At 38.3% G+C, this 16746-nt stretch overlaps 1 protein-coding gene across 8 annotated transcripts in view; it reads left to right on the top strand.

Annotated features, from left to right (window-relative positions):
* Positions 1–12588, top strand: part of LOC125240708 (insulin-like growth factor 2 mRNA-binding protein 1) — a 92265-nt gene extending 79677 nt beyond the window's left edge. For 6 of the 8 annotated variants that reach the window (XM_048148733.1, XM_048148729.1, XM_048148731.1 and 3 more), the window contains 6 exons: positions 964–1350; positions 1439–1682; positions 1933–2094; positions 2774–2986; positions 4307–4564; positions 8131–12588. In XM_048148733.1, coding sequence (XP_048004690.1) covers positions 964–1350; positions 1439–1682; positions 1933–2094; positions 2774–2986; positions 4307–4564; positions 8131–8226 — 1360 coding nt within the window. In that variant the 3' untranslated portion in view covers positions 8227–12588. The remainder of the gene's footprint in view (positions 1–963; positions 1351–1438; positions 1683–1932; positions 2095–2773; positions 2987–4306; positions 4565–8130) is intronic. The other 2 variants (XM_048148732.1, XM_048148728.1) reach the window with 1 other exon arrangement.
* Positions 12589–16746: the final 4158 nt, after the last annotated feature.

Here is a 16746-nt window from a genome sequence, read left to right as displayed (position 1 = left end):
CATGTATAAAATTCTGCCAACTTCTATTATATGGCAGTCCAGTATCATCAACAAGGACGAACTTATTCAGTAGCAACGCTGACGCGACCCCTTTGTTCTGCAGTGTAGCTTAAGGGCCCATTTAGACGGTACGAGAACTCGCATACCAGTTTTATTACATTACGGTATTTGATGGCTGTGCAAAACTTTATGTAACCTCAACAGCCCGCAATGTACTTAACTAAAATCGCATGCGAGCTGGCACACCGTCTAAATCAGGCCTAATAACTATTTAACCTCTAGTTGTGTGTACTGACAGCAGGCTGCCCCAGTGCGAGCTAAGCTAACTACACATATATTTGCAGTCGGTGTTGGTATTGCACTGCAGTTAGGGATTGGATGGAAATAGGTTTTAGTGCTATTCCCGATATATGTCTACTAATTGTAGAAACGCACTTACCTATAGCATTCACATTTTTATTGCCGGAATTTAGTAGAGTAACATAGCAAAAACTAAATATTGAAGATCACAGCGACGTTTCTATGGGAAGTTGTGTTGATCTGCCCCTTAACTGTTATTTTAACGAAGAGTGATTCATTATAGACATTAATTAGTGATTCCTTCATACTTATGCTTACTTTGCAAATGTGCCGTTTTTTCATACGCATATGTAGGTGTGCGTTGCTTTTGGATCTGTATGTGCCATGCTGAGAAAGGTGGTTATTGTTTTACTATAGTTACGTTAAGGATAAATATTAACTAATTAATATTGAATTGCCTATATGCTGGCTAAATACGAGTCACAGTGGCGACGCGGCCAAGCTACTCGTATTATTTTTAGCGCCCATATATCATAAGCCCGAAGTACCTATAGCCTCCGCCACACATGCACGTTTTGAGACCGTATGAACGTGGCAAATTTCATATAATTGGTATAATATTCGATTGAACCTGTGTTAATGGCATTAACTTGATTGTTTCAGGGCCATTAACGGTTTGAACGGTTATGAGTTGGAGGGAAGTCGTATGAAGGTGGAGGCGGCGGAGCAGAATGCGCGCGGCGGACGGCGCGGACGGCCGGGCGGCGGCCGCGGCGGCGGCGGCGCCAGCGGCGGCGGATCGCGGCCCACCGACTTCCCGCTGCGGCTGCTGGTGCAGAGCGACATGGTGGGCGCCATCATCGGCCGCCAGGGCAGCACCATCCGCCTCATCACGCAGCAGAGCCGCGCCCGCGTCGACGTGCACCGCAAGGACAACGTCGGCTCCCTAGAGAAAGCCATCACTATCTACGGCAATCCTGAAAACTGCACTAATGCATGCAAGAGAATACTCGAGGTGATGCAGCAGGAGGCCAACAACACAAATAAAGGGTAAACAGATTATATAATTAGACCTTTAATAACAACTTTATTGATTAATTAGTAAATCGCATATTTATTTAGCTGTGTTTGTTTTCAGGGAAATATCGCTGAAAATCCTAGCGCATAATAATTTAATTGGGCGCATCATTGGAAAAGGGGGCACTACGATCAAGAGAATTATGCAGGAAACCGATACAAAGATCACAGTGTCCTCAATTAACGATATCAACAGTTTCAACCTCGAGCGTATCATAACTGTGAAGGGAACCATTGAAAATATGGCAAAGGCGGAGTCACAAATTTCAGCAAAGTTGCGCCAGAGCTATGAAAATGATTTGCAGGTAACAACGAATACTGAAGTTCTACTTATGCAGTTGTTCCTCATGAAAGACATAAATGTTCATTTACTAAATTATTTATCTTTCAAAAGAAATATCTAGCGAAAAGTAATCAGACTTCTTGTTTTGAAAGAAAGTGTATATTATTGTGGTTTGGTGTTGCCTAAATTTCGTCAATTACTTGATTAAAATCTTGGAAAAGTCTCGTGTTGGAAATAGAGAAGTGTATAAATGTTGTATTTTGTTTGTGTAGGTGCTGGCGCCTCAAAGCATAATGTTCCCGGGCCTGCACCCCATGGCGATGATGTCGACCGGGCGCGGCGGCTTCTGCGGCGCCACGCCGCCGTTCCCGCCGCCCATCTACGCCCCCATGGCCGGCCAGGGCGGCGCTCAGCAGGGCGCCGGAGACTCGCAGGTATCATCTCGACAACGATTACTACAAGCATGCTCAATGGACTATACCTGTCTTTGTTTAAATAGTTATAGCTTTTCTAAAATATACGCCACTAATCGTCTCCATAACATTTAGGAATAACTTTCGAAAAAAAAATATTGAGATGATAAAAAATCTATGATCGCCCAGTACTTAAGTCTGCTGTGGTTTCAAGTTTCTGAAGCAATTTACCTGCGTAAACCTACTTACTCTATCAAACAATTTGGTTCCAGAGTGCTTACTCAGAATTACGAAAACTATATATTTCGTTCGTAACTCGTATGCCTAAGGGACCAAAAAACAGGCGATACACGTCATAAGACGCAGAACAGACGCCAGCGCCGCGCCGCTCGAGTGTAATTTAAAGTCTCCTCAGTCAAAGTCTTTCCTATACAAAATGTACTGAGAAGACGTTTTTAAATTACACTCGAGCGTCCGCTCCACGCCCCACGTTCCTCGCCCCGTGTGTATTTTACGCCTAATATGTTTGATAGGAAGCAAACACTCTTGCATATAATATATTGAAACGATAAGGCAATTTAAAAAATATCGTGATTCGCGGTAGGCTCTCCCCTCAAAGAATGTTGTGTGTCGCTTCAATTGCATTATCTTGTAAACATTTAGTCAGGCGTTTCTTCCTTATCTTATTCTTGATATGTTGGCGGAACAGGAGACCACGTACCTGTACATCCCTAACAACGCGGTGGGTGCCATAATCGGCACGAAGGGCTCTCACATTCGCAACATCATCCGGTTCAGCAACGCGTCCGTCAAGATCGCGCCCCTGGAGCAGGACAAGCAGGGCGAGGCCCAGAACAACGCCCAGCCGGAGCGCAAGGTCACCATCGTGGGCAGCCCGGAGGCGCAATGGAAGGTGAGCCGAGCTTACACTGCTATTCATACTACATATGACACATTTACCTTTCAGTAGAGAAAGGCCGCTAATGCAACACTCTAAATTCTTTAAATTCGCGCTCAAATTGCTGATTTGGTTAGTCCACATTTGCCATTGTATACATTAAATACGTGCTGTTGTCCCATAAAAGCACATATCCCAGATAAACTTTATTCAGAAATGAAATATTATTAAGGACTGTATCGTTAAGTATAAGGACAAAACAAACCTCGTCTAAATGTTGACATGTGCATAATTTTGTATTATTATGTTCCGAGAGTATGATCTTAAGGTATTGGTAAGTACTATTTGGTATAAGAAGGTCTGATATTTTTTTTATTTTAGGGACTTTATGGTACTTTCATTAAGGTCTAGCAAATAAATTTCGGACAACCCCTATCTGGCTTAATTTGAGAATATTTCAATGACTCTTTGTACGATTTCAACAAACAAAGGTTAATATGCTGCCAAAATATATTCTTTAAGAGTCCTCTTCATGGTTTTTCCAATTGGGTACTTGTAGAATAAATGCGGCGAATTTATATAATTTAAAAAAACGCAATTTTGAGCAACGTTCCGGATTGCCGTAAATTTTTGATGCTAGCAGGATGAGAGAAACAGATAAAATAATTAGCCATAGACCAAAGTCTAATTGACATTCATTTATTTATTTATTTTATTTTATTTATTTATTTGATTCAAGCAACATGGCTCATACAATGGGTGACAAAATAACTAAGGACCTATACAATAAACCTATATAATAAGGACCTATATTCATGGCGTTTGAACAGTGCTTAAACCAGATCGATATAAACAATGTATGATAGTCAAATTCGACATCAAAGTCGGAGTTAGAGTAAGCACCATGCCACATTCTCTAAATGGCCGCCATACACAGATCCTGAACTATATTTTTTTTAAATAACAGTGGCTAGACTATGTCCAGATATTCTGCTTTGTGGATCATGTGTCGTTGAGGTTCGCACCATACAATTTTTTTTCGCAATCGTATCGTCTTTTACGCACTTTGTGAATTTTCTAGTAGCATTTGTCCGGAATCGTAATTGGTACTCGGGAGGATTAAGTCAATACTGTCTAAACCATATTCATATTCATATAATAGCAAATAAATACGGCTACTCAAAGTTGTCTTCATACTTAACGATACAGTCTTTATGTGTGATGCTTTCACTTGTGACACTAACGAAATAGAGATACTACTCGCATACTATGATGTCAGATACGTTATGTTAGTTGTATAATATGATGTATAAAGTAGAGCATACTACTTTTCAGGCTCAATACCTAATTTTCGAGAAAATGCGGGAGGAAGGGTTCATGTCGGGCTCGGATGACGTGCGGTTGACCGTGGAGATCGTGGTGGCGTCGTCGCAGGTCGGGCGCATCATCGGCAAGGGCGGGCAGAACGTGCGCGAGCTGCAGCGCGTCACCGGCTCGCTCATCAAGCTGCCCGAGCAGCCGCAGCAGCAGGGCCAGCCGCCGCAGGACCATGACACCACCGTGCACATCGTCGGCCCCTTCTACAGCGTCCAGGTGCGATCCTTTCTTTCCTTTTGTTTATCCTTATCCTTATTCACTTGTCTATTTATTGTCTGATTAGGATATTTTTTGTTACTCAAAAATTGTTGAAACAATCAATTTTAGAAATTGAGTTACGCACCAAATATTTATTATTTATTAATAATAAGAACTCGCCACGCTGGGTAAACAGACTGATGCACTCATGATACACATTTTCAGGTTATCGATACTGTGTCCGAATATTGCACTGCGAAATTGTTCATTTCTAAATTAGAATTGTGTAATTTAATAGCAAGTTACACATGTAGTCACAAAGTCCACATGTTATGTATGCAACCATATTACAAATATTATAAAAGGAATTGTAAGTGTTGAAGATTGTTTGTAAATCGTGTCTAAGATAAGTATAGAATTATATAGCGCAATGCGAAATCCATTGTTTGTTATCATGGCACAGTGTGGCGTTACTAAGGTTTTGACATTTTGTAGCAACCGCCTGAAGCCGGGTGAACCGCGTAAAGGAGTATGCTCAATACTTCACAATGAGCTAATGAAACTGCTCTACATTATGGCCAAGGCCTTTAGTGATAAATGGCTTTTGGCAACTGGATAGGTGAGTGTTACTTTCGTATTGGTTTGAAGCATACAACATTTGCGAATGTCATAAATGGATATAGTTGGTAGAGCATTTCTTGGTCTTCATGTTTGTGTTGACGTGGTATTGGACTTTTGTGACTACATGTGATTTTTAGGGTTCCGTACCAATAAGGTACAAAAAAAAGGAACCCTTATGGTGCCGCTCTGTCCGTCTGTCTTGTCGGTCCGTCTGTCACATTACTAAATATCTCGAGAACTACTTATGCTATCGATTTGAAATTTGGAATAGTTATGAATAAACATTGTTAACCTCTACAAATTGAAACTTCGAAGTTTACCAACGAAAAATTATGGACATTTTACGAAAAATTGGTTTTATGTTAAATATTACAGGAATAACCTAACCACAAAATTAAAATTTTGAAAAAACCCCGACCGCGATATAGTGGACCGATTTTCATGAAACATGGCTAAGAACACTCCCGACTAACTCAGCTTTCAGACAAAAAAAACTAAATCAAAATCGGTTCATCCGTTCGGGAGCTACGATGCCACAGACAGACACACACACAGACAGACAGACAAACAGACGGACAGACACGTCAAACTTATAACACCCCTTCGTTTTTGCGTCGGGGGTTAAAAATTAAACCGTGCCAGTATCTTGAAAACATTTTTTTAATTAACAAACTTTTCAGATTTTATCTTTCAATTTAACTACCCGACATATATAGTACTTCAAATTAATACGAGATTTTACGTAAGATACTCCTTCAAGTAAAGTAAAAACTGTTGAAATCGGTTAACATTATAAGAGTTATCCTTGACAAAACCAACATACTATACAGGTCGCGCCAATTAGCGAATTCACCGAGAGATAGCGCTATATACAATAATGCTCATTAGTACATATCCACTTGACAGTCCTACGATAGCATAGTATCAAAAAAAAAATTCCGGTAGACAGTCCTACGATACCTTACTATCCAAAAGAGGGGATGGAGACACAGTTGATTAAAGTGACATCTAGCGAAATATTGCGGCATTATATACTTATTCTCTTGATACAATAACGTAGCCTAACTACATAGTTTGCTACAAAAAGTATAGATGGCAGTGTACGTTCGTTACTTAGTGAATGAAAAAATAAATTCGGCAGTGCCTTGTCAAACTCCGCGTGTTTGTGTTTGATTTTGAATTTGTTTAATTTTTTTTGGATATCTTCATGAGAACTGTATGTGTTGGTTGTGGTATCATTATAAAGGTAAAATAGTATATTTCTCTAATACGTAATAAAAAAGGGGGTCATCGCTCAAAATTTCCTGTAATTTAAGTAATAGTCAAATAAAAAATTTCTTCATTTTTTTTCGATTACATAAGTTTAACCTTGATTTATAGTATACTAGCGACCCGCCCCGGCTTCGCACGGGTACTATACCTACATGTAAACCTTCCTCTACAATCACTCTATCTATTAAAAAAACGCATCAAAATCCGTTGCGTAGTTTTAAAGATTTAAGCATACATAGGGACATAGGGACAGAGAAAGCGACTTTGTTTTATACTATGTAGTGATGATCATACATATTTTACTATCACTATAATTTTATTTCAAGTACTGTACGTTCATTTATACCGAAGTATTTTTTTTAACTATACCTTGTGTAGTTTAGAAGATACAGACGTTTTTGTAAAAAGTTGTGAATGCGCAGCGCGCTGCGCGCGTCGCTTAAAAACCCGGACGGTTGACCGGAATATGGTCGCGCGGGCTGGACTGTCATGTGGCTATACTTCTAGTCAAGTCTTTAGTTATAATATTTTGTGAAACATGAGATTATTTAAACTATTGAAAGTTTGTACGAATACGGAACCCTTGGTGGGCGAGTGAGACTCGCAATTGGCCGGTTTTTTATTCGTGAAGCATAGGTAGTACAGCCTAACTTCCTAAATTTTAGCTTCTATATTATCAATTAAACGAAAAATTCATAAAAGATCTAAAGTCTCAACTAGTTCTATTTTGTTACTAAACAGTCAAAATAATGGAATACGATTTAAGATTATTAGCTAAGGCACTGGTCCCACCGCGAGCTAGTAAACTATGAGCTATCGGCTATAAAACGAACAAAGGATAATCACTCCCGCGTAAATAAAAGAGACACGGCGATGGTTACAGTTACTCGCCCAGCGGTGAGCTATCAATATCACCGTGTCTCTTTTATTTGCAAGGAGGTGCTTATCCTTAGTTCGTCTTTACAGCCGATAGTTCATAGCTTACTAGCTCGCGGTAGGACCAGTGCCTATTTGAGGCTTGTAGTGCGTTTGTTAATAACTCCATTAGAAAACCAAAATCAACGGAAACTGTATCTTGGTTGTATTTTACTGTTACTTATTTTGGATAAGGTCTGTATTAGAATTTCTAGTGGCGATTTACATTTATAGTTAAAATCGAGTACTTGTCGACCATTATAGTATTACGTATGTATTAATGTTGTGTTGTAGGAAAAGGTGCGCCGTACCTCCGATCTCTGACGGCGCACATACCTCGTGAAAGTCGCTGCAAAAAAATCATCTGTTATTGTAGATGCGGTGGCCCATGATTGATTGATGTATTACTTATCTATTAGCGACCGTATCTAGATATGTCTGATGCTATTTCTGCTGTGATGCAGAGAAATTCCCTATGCAATATGGAATAAAACGAATTTATCTACCTATATTTGAACGAACTAGCTACAATTTAACTTTAACCTTGAACGTTATATGTTCGTGACGAAGAATGCCCAGACAGAATTGCTTTGAAGAGTATTACTATGGCATTCTCTTAATTGACTCAAAATGTAAATGGAAGTGTTAATAAAAGAAAATTGCGGCATATGCGAATGAGAAGTTTTTTATAGCTCTGGATTGGTCACAGATGTAATTTAATAAAATAGGTAGTTGGTAAATGACACGAGGTTGCTGATGTTTAGTGTTGTCCACAGTCGGCTCAGCGCCGCATCCGAGCGATGGTGGCGCAGGCGAGCGCGCCGGGCCGCCACCGCCGCGCCGCGCAGCCGCCGCCCGCGCAGCAGCAGTAAGCCGTCGCCCCACCCGCGCGCCCACATGCCATCTCACCCTCACCGCCTCACCGCCTCGACCCTCGCTCCACGCCAGCCGCGGCCGGCCTCGCCGACACATCTGCCGAGTACCGCTGGTCGCCTCCACTCTGACTTCACGGTACTCACGTCGTAGCTAGATATATTCATAATAAACTATGAACAAGTTGCTGACTTGATAGGTTCTACGAGAGTTGACTGACAGTTGCGCAGGCAGGCTGTGCTGTGTTGGCAACATATTGTGTCCAAATGTTGTTGTTGATATTATTGTAGTGAATTGTAATTAATAACTATTGATAAATCCATATTTTTACCCCGGGATTATATATGTTGATGATTAATATTTGAATATATACTATTCATATACACTATTTTCTTAACGATATAGTGCCACTTAAGTATATGAATCTAATGCCGCGCATATAGTTTATTGTTATAGTTTTCATACCATGTTATTCTGCTACATTATAAAAGAGTTGTCATATACCGCAATAGTTAATGATTATGTTCTCTATACATATACACATGTTGTTAACAATAGCTATATTATCACTCCATTATTATACAAACGAGAAGTAAATATTTTGTTTTGTTATAAAATAATAGATTAATCTGTTATAATCACTACACTGTTAATATTATTTAAAGGGTGTGTGGGATACAAACCGACTAGGAACGGATATAAACATGATATGATATGGCTTTACCGAGGAGGCTCAATGAATGAACAGACAGATGCTTTTGCGAGTATATTGTAATGATTTAAAACGATACAGAAGTTGCATTTGTGCATGCATGCAAATAAGAATGTTGTACAATGATTATGAACGTGTGCGTTGGGTGCGAAGTAGTAATCCAAAGAGAGGCCGCCGGCTCAGCGGGCCGGCAGCGACGCAGCCTTGACTAGACTAGACGCGCAGGGCGGCGCGTGGCCTCGGCGGCGCGCGCGCCCTGCCCTGCCACGGTGATGATAAATCCACCTATGATGGATATAAATATTTTTGATATAATAGTAATTGTTGGAAAGTAAGGATTAAACGTACGAGTTTTAATTTGTAAGTGATTTGTTGATCGTTTTCTTTGTAATTTTGTCTTTGTTAGCTTTATGATGTTTTCTTGTATGAAACTATGGTAAAAGATTTTGAGAATTTAGAAGACACCGTAGCGTTTAATGGTGCCAGTGGAAGCGTATTGTTTGAATCTATCGTGATATGTTTTATTATTGAAATGTACGATTTGTGTTACTATTGTGCCAAGTGAGATATTTTAACTATGAGATATTAAGATTAAGTGAATAATATCAAAATTAATGAAAGCTAAGATATTTATATTTATAATTGTGATAATAATATATGGAAGTTTTGGCAAAAAGAATGTTAACATTCTTATTTTCATTTAGGTTGCTTTCTTTTATCAACTAGATATAATATCCCAAATGCATTAAAATAATTTTCATTTCATTTTGTCTAAAATATTATAACCTCCTGAACGCTGTTGCTAAAAGGTTTCTCCTATGGTGATAAGCCCATGGTGACAATGAACTAAATTATTATCTTCCTATTGGACATAATTCATTTTGATACAAATAATTTGTAATGCTTCCACATATTATTGAAAATAATCTCACATTTGGCATGGGCCCTTGTGGCGTTTCAGTATTATTTAGAACTGACGGTTTACACCGTGAGCGCGGTACTTATCATTATCACGTACAATGGTTCGAGAACTATTTGATTAATCTCGTCGTGCCGCCTGAGGGAGCGGACGACAAGGTTTTCCCGTGCATAGATAGGCCGACTGTAAGTTATGCTGAAACGTTAAAAGGTTGTAACATTAGACTTACACATCAGACATGTAATAATAAAACACACCCTTGTACCACTAAGACTGTCTGCTAGGAGCTGCGCCCGCCTGCGCCGAGTGCAGGCACGCGTGCCCGAGGCGAGCGTGGCTCCCGAGAGCTTGGTATATGTAAAGTATTCGCTTCCGTGTCAAATACTTGTGTACGGTCGTCGACTTTACTTGATTACTCACCGGTAACTTGTACAGTGATACAGAAACCTCGAGCTCCACCATCAAACCGGAGAGTATTCGCAACTGACATGTAAACCTTGGACTACATAGCATATACAGCTATAGCTATTTAATGTTATCAATTCATTTGATATAGAGTTTACACAGTCTAGTAATTAACGAAAGACTGACAAATCAATACAAAGTATTGCTTGTTGGCACACCAAAAACATCAGGACTTAGCCCAGTTAACAATAGGAAGAAACTGACTGATTGAGCTGGCAGTTCTTGCAAAGTATGAAAACTAATGAATTCCGTGAAGGGCAGTGCAGTAGCGAGCATTTGTAAATACGTTGATTGTGTTAAAGAGAATAGGTATTTGTTTTGTATCTTTATTTGCGCGCTGGTGTACAATAAAATGATTAACCGGAGGAGTTCTCGTCTAGCTTGAGACACCGAGTCGCGTTGATGGGACAGCAACAGTCGGTGCACACGCGGGCAGCGCGAACTGAGAACCGAATGTCGCTAACTCATCGACTGACCACATATTCACCGTGCTTGTACATTACGGCACGCTTAACAATTTACGAAGTTCCTTTGCCGGTATTTATTCAGAGGAAAATGACAGCATTAATCATACATTCCAATACATGACATCAGAGTTGTTAAGGGTGCTGACACATTATTTAGAATTAATATCTAGGTGTAATCTTTACTAGTCCCATTACTTTTTCATCAAATTATATCGAGGAAAAACTATTGAAACTAGTCAAGAAGATGCCCACCTGCTATAGGGCCAAAGATAGATCCCCGACTTTGCTTTATCCGTAGTTGTTTGGCCTTTTCGTGTTTTTGTGTGGTGTCGTGCAAACTTCTGCTCGGCAAAAGTTTGGATACGTTCAATCTGCCGAAATGTAAAATAATTCATGTTTATTGGTGACTCGATTTACCTAATAAGGATTTGTAATCTAAATTGACTACAAAATTCAAAATGCAAAATTATTAGTCATGGTGTTAGGTCAGTTTATACTTCAATGTAACACATCCCATTGTAGGGAAATGTATGCATTCTCAATGTTGCTGTTAATTATGTGTTGATTCGATAACGTTCATCTTGGTGTAACATTCACATCATCATAATAATAAATACACAAGTATTGTTCATATTATTATAATTATACTGGACAAAAGATATCGGTCGCTCATGCGACATGCGGCGCGGGCGCGTCAGGCCACGCGGTTGGACGCCGGCGCCCCGCCACAAGACGCATCGGCGGCAGCGACCCATCGGAGTAAATGTACGGTTACTTTCACGACAGGAAAAGTGTACATATACAGGCATGTTGTTTATTCCTTCCAAATATAAAAAGAGGGTACATTATGATTTGTAATGTGTTAGGCTGCAGAAATAGTTTTAGTTGATTAATTGTATCGTTGTGAAGTAGTGTTAAGTTGAGTATGACGCGGACGGCGCGCGGCGCGCGGCCCGAGACTGAACTACACCCCTGCCGCACGCGCCGGCGCGTCCATTACTTTACATGTCATTCTTGCTATTGATATACAGCGTCATCCTTGTTCGATGGTTCTACTGTTATTTACATATTTTCTTTCTCATGTGTGTGTAATCACTGTTTTGTGCATTTGGTGTGTGATCGACAGAATTACCAATTTCATTTATGTGCATGATTGTATTTTATAAATAAAGTCTGTGAATGGAATAATACAATTTTATTATGAACGTTATTTAGCGGAAAAAGTCGAGCACACATTGCATTTTGGTACCTAACTTAGTTTACATATTATTACTGTATTTGTTGTAACTTGGCGGGGATGTGGAGCACTCAATCTATTGTTCGTATGTTACACTCCCTTCAATCTTAATATATATTGATGTTCCATCGAGTCTATAGCTAATAGTGTTTGTATGTATGTGAATGTACGTACATAGCCGGAGAGCGCCGCGCGGCGGCGGCGGCGACGGCGCTCTAGTAGATAGAGAAGCTGTTATTGTTGCTTCTGACATAAACGTATTAAGGTCCAATATACATACATTTTATCAGTTATAAACGTTCAAACATCAGTGTTTGAACACAAATTTCACCAAAATTTTCTTTGATTATTGTTATTTTTAGAACCATTTTAATTGGTATAAGTTCTGAAACTAATAACTACCTCAATATTACTAAATGAATATGATAATTATCTTTGTGCATGTTTTTGGGAACTGACTTTGAAACGAAAATTCAATATAGATAAGATTGCTATTTTAAACATAGTAACAGAAAATTGTCAAAATTAGGTTTCTTATCGTAATAAAAGTAATGAAAATTTTGTGCTGTTTTATTATTTCCTAATCTTCTCGTCATCGGGCTCAACTCGTGATGGGTACATATAAGATACATTGGTCTGAACGATCAGGCTTTCATGTTGCCACACTGGGCTGGTTATAAGCCCTGTCCCTGTCACACCGTGTTCCCCGGTGTGATCGTCAGAATGGCGGGTGTACATCAAGCAATCCTGGTGGGGTATACTTTAGGAGTTAGTGCTAGCAATGTGCCAAATGTGCGCCAAAATTCAAGCAATGTGCTCTTTAAACTCCAGAGATAAGAAATTAATGATACCCGCCATTCTGTCTGACGTATGTGCGTTCCCATTGTGGGTCCACGTTAGAATTTCGAGCTTTTGAACGTGTCAGTCTTTAGTAAAAGTTCTCAAACGATTGTAAATTCAACCAATAATTTGTAAAAGTAGGCACTCAAAAGTTACATTAGGTTAAAAAGGTGGACCCGCAGTTGTGCATGTCAGGTATCCGTGAGCGTCAGAATCGCGGGTGTACATCAAGCAATCCTGGTGTGGTATACGTCAGGAGTTAGTGCTAGCAATGTGCCAAATGTGCGCCAAAATTCGAGCAATGTGCTCTTTGAACTCCAGAGATATTTAAGAAATTAATGACACCCGCCATTCTGATGTCAGGTTGGCGGGTGCACTTCCAGTTCTAGCTAATGGATGGTTACTCAAGGGTGAAAGTACTGCCTAAGGTTAGTGCTCGCAATGTGCTTCCACATGTATGAACGTATACCACACCAGGATTGCTTGTGTGTGTGTGGATTGAGTGAGCACCTTCCGAAAATAAAAAAAAATATGCTGATCATTTAGTAAAAGTTCTAAAACAATTGTAAAACGAATCTCTGAATTTGTAAAAAGATAAATCAAAAGATACAGCCATTAACATGTGCTCACTCAGTTCTCACAAACTACCAACGAAAACAGTGAATATATTCATTTAACATATAATATTTATATACTAACATTTAGTAAAAAATAGGCCAACCTACCTCTATAAATATTAGATCACCTAGTGACGTATTAAATTTTTTACAAATAGTTTCTTATGCTCACTCAATCCACACACTTTTGAAAAGCCGAATTTTGATGAAAAACATAAGATTTAGACCGCTATTATATGTGTATAGTTTAGTAAAAGTGAAATGGGAATTTGTAAAATACAAAACGAACCACTAACGTGTCAGGTTTTTTTATAATAAATTTTTGTAAGTGCTCACTCAGTCCACACGTTTTGAGAAAGTTAAAAATGTAAATATCTTACGATTTGTAGCACCTAAGACACTCGAAAGTACTTCAACATTTAGTAAAAATTTTTACTAAATATCCACCATCTAATATTTTATATTCGTTGTCTGGTTTTAAAGATATTCAGACATAACTTTTCTCATACAAATGTATCAAGTAGGGTGACTACACTATGTCGGCTCCTGATTTTCCCCACCTTCCCATTGTCATATTGAGATTGGGGAGTTTCGTTCGTTCAATTTTGATAATATTAAACTAATACCATATTAATTATCCATCTGCAAACTGTTTTTAGGTTATTATCTTGGCCTAGTGATGATGTGTATTGTGTAATTTTTATCGACGTCAGGATAATAACCATATCGACATGCATGCATTAAAAAGGACATGAATGATAATTGGTAAGAAACAAAGAATATAATACTTCACTAGTAAGAAACCAGAACCTGGTAATCTAATCGCGCTAACAGATGAGCGTACCGGATTTGTAAGTGGGAGCGAGAAATAGTTATTCTTTTCTCGCTCCCACTTACAAATCCGGTAAACTATTATCAAAATTGAACGAAACTCCCCAATCTCAATATGACAATGGGAAGGTGGGGAAAATCAGGAGCCGACATAGTGTGGTCACCCTACTTGATACATTTGTATGAGAAAAGTTATATCTGAATATCTTTAAAACCAGACAACGAATATAAAATATTAGATGGTGGATATTTAGTAAAAATTTTTACTAAATGTTGAAGTACTTTCGAGTGTCTTAGGTGCTACAAATCGTAAGATATTTACATTTTTAACTTTCTCAAAACGTGTGGACTGAGTGAGCACTTACAAAAATTTATTATAAAAAAACCTGACACGTTAGTGGTTCGTTTTGTATTTTACAAATTCCCATTTCACTTTTACTAAACTATACACATATAATAGCGGTCTAAATCTTATGTTTTTCATCAAAATTCGGCTTTTCAAAAGTGTGTGGATTGAGTGAGCATAAGAAACTATTTGTAAAAAATTTAATACGTCACTAGGTGATCTAATATTTATAGAGGTAGGTTGGCCTATTTTTTACTAAATGTTAGTATATAAATATTATATGTTAAATGAATATATTCACTGTTTTCGTTGGTATTTTGTGAGAACTGAGTGAGCACATGTTAATGGCTGTATCTTTTGATTTATCTTTTTACAAATTCAGAGATTCGTTTTACAATTGTTTTAGAACTTTTACTAAATGATCAGCATATTTTTTTTATTTTCGGAAGGTGCTCACTCAATCCACACACACACGGATTGCTTGATGTACACCCGCCATTCTGACGCTCACAGGTATCCATATTTCATAATCCACTTCAAATTTACAACTTCTGTAAATGACTACTCTTAGTAAAAGATTTGTAAAACTAATTTCATTAATTGTGACTCCTTTCTGCTAACTCAATAGGAAAAAATGGCATGTAGAATGTGGTCCCTCGATCGATCGCGATAAGTTCACAAGTTCACATTAAGAGAGAACTTAAAAGTATAAGTAAAGAGAACTTAGAAGTATTATTTAAAATATAGGTGTGACTAAGAGTTAGTAAAAGTACTAGCTAGAATCATTGTAAATTCAAGCTTTAGTTTGTAAAAGGTGCCATTCAAAACTTTCAATCGATTAAAGATAAAAATAAATCAATTTACGTAACATTTGGTTGTTAAATAGGCAATTGCCCCCATGGACATTTTGACACTTAGTCCTAGTGCCCTGGAAGGAATATATGCCGTGATAGACAACGGTTTTCTGACTCTGGGAAAAATAATAGCGACGCGAAACTCCGCAGAAATGCCATTCGGCTATGGGGCTTGATCAGAGCGAGGTATTCTAAAATGTAATCCTGAGTTAGGGATTCGAGTGTCACTACTGAAGGTGGAAGTTATTTTATTGTACATCATTATCATCCTCCTTGCGTTATCCCGGCATTTGCCACGGCTCATGGGAGCCTGGGGTCCGCTTTGACAACTAATGCCAAGATTTGGCGTAGACACTAGTTTTACGAAAGCGACTGCCATCTGACCTTCCAACCCGAAGGGTAACTAGGCCTTATTGGAATTAGTCCGGTTTCCTCACGATGTTTTCCTTCACCGAAAAGCGACTGGCAAATATCAAATGACATTTCGCACATATGTTCCGAAAAACTCATTGGTACGAGCCGGGGTTCGAACCCGCGACCTCCGGATCGAAAGTCGCACGCTCTTACCACTAGGCTACCAGCGCTTTTTTAAAGTTATTTTATTGTACCTAAGATAATAATTAAACTACAAAAAAATGCAATAAGTGAACTGAAATAAAATATATTTACATCCCAAGTTATACAATGTTTTTCATCACACTTGCAATAAAAATACATCATTAAGAAAAACATGTACTCAATATACTTATTATTATAATTATATAATTACCTAGATATTTTTCTGGCAGGAACGTCAAGTTGTAAGTGCTTCACAAAATAAAAACATCGACAATCCTTTTATCGATAATTAATTACCCCTAATAATAATCTCTAAAATTTTGAATAATCATGTAAGAAATTATGTAAACTATTAAAATTTTGTTCCTTTTATTATTATTGTCCATTTATTTTTAACCATGTGACATTTGTATAAATCAGGTATAAATGTTAATTTTATACAGAGTGGGGCCTGTAACAAAGGCGAAGAATTTAACTGTAGGCTATTCTCCTTATACTGATCAACATTTGTTCAGTGACTTTTAAAAATTATGAAGTCTTTAAATTTTTAATTTTTCATACAAAATAAATATTAGCTTCAATGTACGCCATTATTGTTGTCATTGACGTTGTCTGTCACACTTTAGACTTAACAGAATTCGCAATACATTACCTCTTAGAAAAAACTTTCAAG

This window comes from Leguminivora glycinivorella, chromosome Z (assembly GCF_023078275.1).
Source record: "Leguminivora glycinivorella isolate SPB_JAAS2020 chromosome Z, LegGlyc_1.1, whole genome shotgun sequence".
Taxonomy (NCBI): domain Eukaryota; kingdom Metazoa; phylum Arthropoda; class Insecta; order Lepidoptera; family Tortricidae; genus Leguminivora; species Leguminivora glycinivorella.
This window is presented reverse-complemented; position numbering and strand designations above follow the sequence as displayed.